Here is a 9,753-nt window from a genome sequence, read left to right on the forward strand (position 1 = left end):
TATAGCCTTTGGTTAAAAGAGAGAGAGAGAGAGAGAAAGAGAGAGAGAGGAGAGAGAGAGAGAAAGAAAGGAAGGAAGGAAGGAAGGAAGGAAGGAAGGAAGGAAGAAAGAAAGAAAGAAAGAAAGAAAGAAAGAAAGAAAGAAAGAAAGAAAGAAAGAAAGAAAGAAAGAAAGAAAGAAAGAAAGAAAGAAAAAAGAAAAGAAAGAAAATTGTCTAAAATGTATCAGGCCTTTTTCTATCTTAAATGTGCAGAGCATGTGGAAATACTGGCTCCACTGTCTTCCATGCTGGAGAACTCTGATACTTGGAGATTCCTAGAATCCTCACAACAAACATCTCAAGCATTAAGAGTTGTCAAAAGTGTGTGATGTCCAGGTCTGTAGTGTATGAAGTACCGACTTGCGGACTGCTTATAGAAGCCTGTCATATTTTGTTCCCTTGCAGCCGCCACGGGTGACATTCCGACCTACCAGATCCGAGCCCCCACGACCGGTTTGCCACAGGGAGTGGTGATGGCCGCATCCCCGGGAGGGCTGCACAGTCCCCAGCAACTAGCGGAAGAGGCCACGAGGAAGCGAGAGCTGAGGCTTATGAAAAACAGGTAAGATGGGTCACCTGGAATCGGGACGCACTGGCACACAGCGCATGGCTCTGAGGCTTTGAAAAGCACACCATGCTTCGCCTGAGCTCTTGCGGGATGTGCCCTGTGGTTTTGTGATCTGCCCAAGCTGACCGTGTTGCCTTCTAGAGTGATCACGTCCCCGGCCGGCCGTGAGCCCTGCCAAGCAGCAGCAGGCACGTGTGTGCACGTCTTAAGGGTCATGTACCAAAGGGAACTCATTTCATGTTTGAAGATAACAATGGGAAGATGTTCTTAAAAAAAAAATTTAGTCTTCAAAAGTTACCTTGTAAAATAAGTGATGGGTATAAATTTTTAGCTTCTGTATGAACAATAAAAATGTTAGGGTTTTGTTGTTTGTTTTTGCATGTTTCCCTGTATCTACAATGTAACTTTACTTCCCCCAGCATAGTGAAATACATGTTGACTCTGAGAAAATCTGGCAAGTATAGATATAGTAAAATGAATTCAGATCACTTGAGGCTGCACAACTTAGGAAGTCCCTTCCGCATACTTCTACGTTTGCCTTCTTCTCTCATGTATTCTTGCTCTGTATCTTTGAAAATTTTTTGAAATGACAGCGTATCATAAAATGCCATTTTCCTTAAGCAGAATGTTATTGAGCTGGCATGTTATTTAGGGGAGGGGCATTGTTTTTCCTTTAGAAATTGGGACAAATGAACGTGATTTCAGAATGAATGGAGCTCAGAGCCGCCCAGCCGATCGTGACCTCACGAAGAAGTGTTAATAAGAGGACAGATAGTTTATGTGGCAATGGATTGTTCAGGTGTCCACCTGCATGAATTGTTGCTCCCATGCCCCCTCAAACTCGGGGCTGAGTTTAAGCACTCTCCTGTGTCCCTATGAGGATGTGTTTGAAGCAGCAAGTCAGCTTGTGCAGTCTCTCACACTGGGATGGGCTTGAGCAGTCCTTAAGCTGGCTGCAGTTTCCAGGCCTACCAGGCAGATCCCATGGGTCTTAAGGTGCTATATTTCTCCTGTGCACACAGCTTCACATGGGGATACAGGGAGGAAGTGGGCTCACCCGAGGCCAGCAGGAAGCTCTTTAAGATGGTAGAGCTCAGTCTGGCCAGAACCAGGATCGGTAGCCGAGCAGTCTGTGATCCTGAGCCCGGACACTGACACTGACACCAGGGCAGCTGGGAAAGACCTGCGTGTGAACTGGAAGCGTGCCCTCATGCAAAGGATGAAGGCTTCCATCATCTCACGCTTCGCACATCAGAGATCTCTTAGGTCTTTCCTCTCCAGCATCTACAATAGATATTTAATTATATTTCTACCAATACAGCAACATCTTGAAAAAAAAATTATTTGATTTCAAAGGAGAAATTTCTCAGTGACACACTGGTGAAGCCAACACCAGGAGCTTTATCTCAGACTCCCACATGGATGGCAGGGGCTCAAGTATGTAATTCATCTGCTGCTGCTTTCCCACGCGCATCGGCAGGGAGCTGGATCAAGTGTTGCAGGCAGCAGCTTAATCTACTGCCAGCCACAATGTCAGCCCCACTTATAGAAGAGACAGGAGACAGAGAGAGCTCCCGTATGCTGGTTCACTCCTCAGATGCCCACGGAGGCCGGGATCATGGAGCTCAGCTTGGGTCTTCCGCATGGATAACAGGAACATCTCTGCTGCCTCCTGTGGCCTTGCTGTATCAGGAAATTGGAAGTAGGAGCTTGGCAGCGAACCCCTACAATTCATGGTGGGACGCAGGTGTCTTACCCAGCATCGTGTCCACTAGCTTAAATGCCCTCTGCAACCATTTTCCTGTCTTTCTAGTCCTGTCAGCGTTTCCTGTTTGCTCTATGCTTTCCTCTGAATGCTGAGAATATGAATGTATCTAGACAAGAGCAAGGCTTTGAAAACAGAGCTAACTATTAATAGAAGAAACAGGTGTTTTCCATAGCTGAGTACTTTGGAATGTACCAGCCACTGGTACATTTGAGAGCTTTGTGCTTGGGCCATTTTGACTCTGGTAATATACAAATATATACCACATACAGTTATAAAATATAAGGTAGTGATACTTAGAGCAAACAAATACCTCACAGCACCGCCATTAGGTATTCGAACGTTTTGTTTAATGGTGATTTGCTTTGTAGAATGACCACTTTTCTTCTGGGTCTGATAGTTAATCTATATGATGTTTGACTATGAGAACCTTGGTATTCATAAATTATTTTTAGTTCTGTGGAAGACAGCTGAATCATATTCCCACACTGACAAATGAGCAAATACGAATGAATTTATTCTTACCCTTTCCCCATGCACCATCAAGATAAAAAATAATCACTACCTTGTCAAGTTCTTCTTTTTCAAATTGTTAACCAGTTGAGAAGCTCAGAACTAAGAGGACTCCTAGGGCGAGAGCATTACTCTTGGCTGGGGAGTAAGGGTCGATCTTCTGTGCTTTGTTGGGATGTCCAGATAGTATTGGAGTCACCTACCCTAAAAATGCAACGACTGCCCTCACGCTTAGCGCAGGATTACGGCCATATACACCGGCAGTATAGGAGCTGGTCTTCAGGTCTCCTCCACTACTTTTGTCAAAGTATACTTGAGAGATAATATCTGTTGCAATATAGGTTTCTTCTTTCCTTTTTGCTGTGAAGAGTAGCAATATACCGCCAGGGGAAGTTATTGTGGCAAGAGTCCAAAATGAAGATGTTATCAGAGAGTATCTTTTCTAGAGGAGTTAAGGGAAGCAGCTTCCATCTCCACCCTGGCATACTGGCTCTGTTTTGGTGGGATGCTGCGTGGGAATGCTCAGCTCCCGTTTACTTGGCTTTGTTGCTTTGCCTGTTGGTCTGCTCTCCCCTCTGGGCCTGCTCACAATGCTTGAAAGCTCAGTATATTTGTTATAAATGCATGTCTGTGGTTACAATCTTGGAAATAATACACGTTTGAGTTATTCAGCAGCTCCCTTTTCATAATTTTAATCATGATGTTCTCATATTCATGGGCTGAAATTATCTGAATTATTGAGCATTATGTAACTCCTTCCTTACTTTTTTTCAGAAGCAGTATCCGTTTCATTTTGGTTTATAAAAGTATGCATGCTTTATTTATTGTAAGCTGTAACTGACCTGTGTTGTGTTCATTAAACTGTTGTTACAGTTGTGATTGATCTTGTTTGTTGAGGTTTAAGTCTTTTTTAAAAAAAAATCCACCGTTGACATTTAAGGTTTCTGAGGCTGAATTCTTACAATTGTTTTTTGATCCAATACAATTGACCTATTGTGATGGAATACGTGGCTTCTGGCACGTACGAATAATCAAGAGAATGGAAAGGATCCATAAATATTTTTATAGAAATTCTACTTGGTGCTGTGTCCTGTTGTTGTAGCTTCCTGGATATAATTGTGGTCATTGTTATCACGGAACGTATGCCCTGAATTTACTGTGTTTTCAAGTTGTTCTGGTTGTCTGAGGGCAATCGTCCACCAAGGCATGTGCTTGGTTACATTTGTGGCGTGGTTTTGTACAAACACACTCCAAGTAGGATTGCTTGGCTGTGGCATTTGGGGGCAGTTTATTGAGCCAATCTGGATGATAAGAGGTTGTTCCTGTAGTCATCTGCCTTGTGTTGGTTCCAGGGAAGCCGCCCGGGAGTGTCGCAGGAAGAAGAAGGAATATGTCAGATGTCTTGAAAACCGTGTGGCTGTGCTTGAAAACCAAAACAAGACTCTGATTGAGGAACTCAAGGCCCTCAAAGATCTTTATTGCCATAAAGCAGAGTAACTGTCTTTGGCTTGGACCTTGTTGCTTGTGAACCCTAACCAAGGCAGGAGATGCAGCCCTCCTATGACCTGCCCTGTGGACTCGTGGAAGGGGCACGGGGGGACCCTTAAGAATCCAGTTTGCCTTAGCGCGTGACAGTGAATTGGGAACGCACCCGGAATCCCGCTTTCTGAGCTTAACTCCAGCCTGTCTGTCCATAGCATGCCATACACGTTTCTCTTTGCCCTTTTGCTTCTCCTTTTTTTTTTCCAGGGAAGCTGCAAAAGAATGTCGGCGTCGAAAGAAAGAGTATGTGAAGTGTCTGGAGAGCCGAGTGGCGGTGCTGGAAGTTCAGAACAAGAAGCTTATAGAGGAACTGGAAACCCTGAAAGACTTCTGCTCTCCCAAAGCAGACTAGCAGAGATGTTTAACCATGAATCGATCACGACGTGTACAGTTGCTTTTGAAGGAAATACAATACAGAGCCGGCAAGAATTATGGCTTTTCTCCTTTGTATCATTCATCTTACGCTCTAACCCTCACATTCCCTCAGCGCTTCACGGTCCCCTGGTTGACTCTTAGCTCTCACTTCAGTTGTTTTTTTTTTTTTTTTAAAAGAGACAAACTGTAAAACAAACAAACAAAAAAAGTATGTAACAGATTGTTAAAATGAAATATTTGTAAAACTTGTTCCAGTGCTGGATATTTGCAGTTCCCAATCTCTGTGTCATGAAGCGTGTCCTATGCAATAAAAAAAAAAAAAGTTTTACAGGTCTTTATAAACATCATTTTAGGAAAGGATGATCAAAGAGCATGCGTAACAATAGTACAATAAAAGTAAACCACATACATTCCTCAGGATTGAACCATGAGGAAGCTGAGCAGCTTAGAAAGGAGTTGACGGCATGTGCAGATTTTTACAGGAGTAGCTTTATTTTTTTAAAAGAATATATATATATATATAGTTATAATATCTCTGCCCTTGACATCCATAGTTGAAGAGAGTCTCTAACAGAACCCTTGCTGTCAATTGTACTTTATAGCGTTTGGTGCTCATTTGAATATCACAACATTTACTGCAGTTCTTATTGTGTGATATGCAGAAATTCTTAGTGTTGGTTTCATATTAGTTCACGAAGATGACAGTGCACTTCCGCTATTGTGGCAAGTGAAGCCCCTGTTACTGTTGTTGCACTGCCTGCCTGCTAGGATGCCGCTGCAGCTCTGGATCCTGGTCCTTGCCCATGCTCTTTCCGCTGTCACAGCAGAGGGATGGCCCTGGAGCCCCCCCCCCCCTCTCTCTCTCTCTCTTTCTCTCTCTCTCTCTCTCTCTCTCTCTCACGCACACACAGCAGGCCAGTCATCACAGACCCGGCCCGTGTGCCACACAGCACCTCCTCAGAGCCAGTCCCAGCTCAGAGACTGCCCATTTGTGGTCTCTGCTTTGAGTTTTAACCAAACACTTGAAGAAGTTTTGAAGCAAAAAAAAAAAAAAAGATGCTAGCTTTTGCCTTTCAGAGCAGCTAAATGGATCCACGGCTGGGAATCTAAGTCCATGCTAGATACAACATTCCCCTATCAGTGTGTCCAGGCGGAGTTCCTTACCGTGGGAGAGGGGATGCCACCTGCAGCATCTCTATCTCAACTGGTTTCACTGGAGAGACTCAAGGGATGAGCCTAGCACCTGACCGCAAGGCGTGCTGTCCGTGGAGTGCCCACTGGAGGGGCAAGGCCCCCGCTGTGCATTCTGCTCAGAATGCCCCTTCTCTCTCCCTCCTCCCACCCCTAGCATCTGCGTGTCCAGGGAGGTACAAAAGCAGGGGGCTGTTTGGTATGGTATGCACCTGCTGCTTCCCCATGGCATCATGGTTCTTTCCCCGTAACTGTAACTCAAGGCTGTGACTTTAAGAATATCCAGTCCTTCCTTCAGAGTCTGAGCTCCCAATCTGTGCCTTTTCTCCTCAGAAATCAGACGAGGAAAGCATGCCCCGAGCTTCAGGTGAAAGGGAGCAATGCATTGTACCCATTTCTCAGTCTCTGCCCTTTAGCTGTGTACTCAGAGCAGGCGCAAAAATCAGCAAATCAGGAAGGTTAGAGGTTGTCAGTGCTGGGCCCGGCACAGTAGCCTAGTGGCTAAAGTCCTTGCCTTGCATGCGCTGGGATCCCATATGGGCACCAGTTCGTGTCCTGGCTGCTTCACTTCCCATCCAGCTCCCTGCTTGTGCCTGGCTCCTGGCTTTGGATCGGCTCAGCTCCAGCCATTGTGGTCACTTGGGGAGTGAACCAGAGGATGAAAAATCTTTCTTCTCTCTGTAAATCTGACTTTCCAATAAAAAAGAATAAAAATAAAAAAGAAGGCACCGGTACTGCCACGAGGTTCAGAAAAAGGAGTTGGAGCAAGTTCTAGGACACAAGATCAGCAGGTGGATTTCCACCCGTGCCCTGAGGGAGGAAGTGGGGGTGTTCTGGACAGGGGGTGCAGCGCAGGCTTGCCGCTCCAAAAAGCTGGAACTAGTGAGACCTGGGGAGAAACTGCAGTGGTTTCATTGAAAAAGAACAAAAAAAAAAAAGAGCCGGGCCTGTACACATCGCTGCAGGATAGGCTGCAACATTTCAGAGGAAGATGCCAAAGAACGGGAGTCGCCTCCAAAACGCACTGGGAATTTTCTTCACGAAAGGAAGAGCCCAGGAAGCCGGAAATGCCAGGGCTGCGAGCTGAGCACTCACTCGGCCATGGCGTCGTGACCAGATTCACCCCATCTCATCTGCTCTCTGTCCGCCGGTTCTCCCACGGCTCGCCGAGGCTGCTTCCTCAATTCTGGGCGCCCAAGATGGAAAGGACGCCGCCCCCACCTTCCTGCCCTGATTTAAGAGTAAGGGGCAGCTTAGGGGGACGCTCATCTCCTGCAAATAGCCCCGCCCCCCATCCCACTGGTCAAGTGGCCATTGTAACGTTACTCTGTGGAAGTGTGTGGCCACCAGCGTTGACTAAAACAGGGGTCCTGGAAGGATGGCGTAGACAGCTGCCAATGTCTGCCACGAGCAGGATGAGCTCCGGAAGTTAGGGACAGCTGGTGCTGAGGCGTTGGGCTTGGAGCAGAGAAACTGTCTCTCACTGCCCTTCTAGCTGGTCCCGGAAACCAAGCGTCCGTTACCAAAACAGCGCCACTTGCCGGCTTTCCCAGGAGCCTCGCTGCAGACTCAGCCTGCAACCTCTCGCTTTCCCTACCGGTGGCAAAGCTGGAAGTTTTGTGCGAACACCATGTGTCCGGTGTATTGAAACCACAGCTACCACTGTATTCCTATCTCTGTTTAAATCCCCAAAGTTTGGAAATGTGGGCTGTTGGGTAACTGCAGCGATTGCTCTCCCAACATGGGTTCATGCCATCTAAGTTTGTCCTGTTGAGCTAGGTCCCCACTGGTAACTGGAAGTCACATGAGAAGAGACAAGACAAAAGGCACCTTTCTTAGCGTCAGCGGGGAATGACGGTGGCTTAGCTTCCGGAGGCCTCGTTCCTTGCTCAGCCACACCTGTCCTGTTTTGTTCAGACCACCCTCCCTTATGTTCGTCCACTAGGCATTGCTTCCTGTGCTTCCTAAAGCCCGCCTCTAAAAAGAATAGTTGCCCTGTAAGCCAGCACTCTTTCTCTAGTCTTTGCCAAAAGCAATTAAATTTTTTATTTTATTTGTTTTTTTATGCCCAAGGTAAGCAGAGAAGGGGCCCACGGACATGATGATGTAAAGACTTCCAGGGTGTTTGTGGCAGGTTGCCATGGTGTTCAGGAACTTAAACATCACTTGTCTTTTTTCAGAGGTCTTTTTAAACAAAACTCTGATTCTGAACTCCTAGGGCATGGTGCATTTTCATCTTTATGCTTTTGTGGGTGGCTTTCCCCCATACACATTTATTTTCCCATGGACGCATTTCCTAGTTATCCATTTAACCATTTTCAACGTATTCTGCAGCGTAAGGCGATTGGATTACAGTACGTTCTGTACTCCAGGAGACCTGTTTGCCACGGGCAGCTGTGTGGTGGGCAAGGAGCTGCTTGTTCACGAGGGGGGATGGGAACCAATAAATGGGGAGAAGGCTTGCCTTGTGACTGTGATGCTAGATTGTACTTGCTCAAATCCAGTATGTGCTTGTTATTTTCAGCTCATCTTAGAAGGCAGATTTTGTTTACAGATATTTTTTCTTTCATTAAAAAAAAAAGATTTTGGGCCCGGCGCCGTGGCCTAGCGGCTAAAGTCCTCACATTGAACGTGCCGGGATCCCATATGGGCGCCTGTTCTAATCCCAGCAGCTCTACTTCCCATCCAGCTCCCTGCTTGTGGCCTGGGAAAACAGTCGAGGACAGCCCAAAGCTTTGGGACCCTGCACCTGTGTGGGAGACCCGGAAGAGGTTCCTGGATCCCAGCTTCGGACTGGCGCATCACCGGCCATTGCGCTCACTTGGGGAGTGAATCATCGGACAGAAGATCTTCCTCTCTGTCTCTCCTCCTGTCTGTATATCTGACTTTGTAATAAAAATAAATAAAGCTTTTTTAAAAAAATTATTTTGAGAAACAACCAAGGTAGAGCCTGGGTGTGTTATTTGGAACACACACACACCCCCATAGACGAACTTGGGTCCGTGCTTCATTTGTCCTCTGTTCCTCCTGTTTGGGGAAGAATTCAGGCCTGCAGCTTTGCTGGGTAATAACTGAATAAGCAGCAGGTGTTGGGACTGGAGTCAGACAAGCAGAAAGCCTATTGGCTCCTTTATGGAGAAACCAAGCAAATCCTGAGTAATCCTGAACCAAAAAGATTTTGCTTCTAGTCCTCCCTCTCTGTCTTAAGGAAGGTGTAACTTTTATTTATTTCTTAAAGATCCTTTTATTTAATTGAAAGGCAATTAAGAGGCAGAGAAGAGAAATCTTCTATCCCGATTTAATCCTCAAATGGTCACAACCAGCCTGCGCCAAGCTAAAGCCAGGAGCCCAGAACGCCATCTGGGTCTCCCACATGGGTGCCGGGGACCAAGCACTTGGGCCATCTGCTGCTGCTTTCCCAGGTGCATTAGCAGGGAGTTGGCTCTAGAGTGGAACAGCCAAGGTTTGAACCAACACCCAAATGGGATGTTGGCATCGCAGGTGGCAGCTTAACCTACTATGCCCCAACACCAGTCCTAAAAGACCTTCTCTCTTAAAATGAATTCATTTGATTTTTTTTTTTTTACATGATTGAGGTTTAGATGCAACAGGTGAGTGAGCAGAGTGAAGCAACCCTCTTGTTGTGGCATCTAGGCTGCTGGTCACCTGCCCCGTCCCTTTACGGATCAGGCTCTTGTTTCCCGGTCCAGCTCCGGTGTTGGGGTGGAGTGAGAAGGACTTAAGCACGAGAGTTCCCCA

The 9,753-nt window shown here is 46.4% G+C and overlaps 1 protein-coding gene across 12 annotated transcripts in view; it reads left to right on the top strand.

Moving 5' to 3' along the window:
- CREM (cAMP responsive element modulator) overlaps positions 1–4,970 on the top strand; it is a 43,699-nt gene extending 38,729 nt beyond the window's left edge. For 7 of the 12 annotated variants that reach the window (XM_040992598.1, XM_040992602.1, XM_040992600.1 and 4 more), the window contains 2 exons: positions 446–602; positions 4,636–4,970. In XM_040992598.1, coding sequence (XP_040848532.1) covers positions 446–602; positions 4,636–4,780 — 302 coding nt within the window. In that variant the 3' untranslated portion in view covers positions 4,781–4,970. Of the gene's footprint in view, positions 1–445; positions 603–4,238 lie in introns of all 12 variants that reach the window. The other 5 variants (XM_040992597.1, XM_040992599.1, XM_040992604.1 and 2 more) reach the window with 1 other exon arrangement.
- The last annotated feature ends 4,783 nt before the right edge of the window (positions 4,971–9,753 follow it).

Source organism: Ochotona curzoniae, unplaced genomic scaffold, assembly GCF_017591425.1.
Source record: "Ochotona curzoniae isolate NIBS_2020 unplaced genomic scaffold, NIBS_Ocur_1.0 contig_78, whole genome shotgun sequence".
Classification (NCBI taxonomy): domain Eukaryota; kingdom Metazoa; phylum Chordata; class Mammalia; order Lagomorpha; family Ochotonidae; genus Ochotona; species Ochotona curzoniae.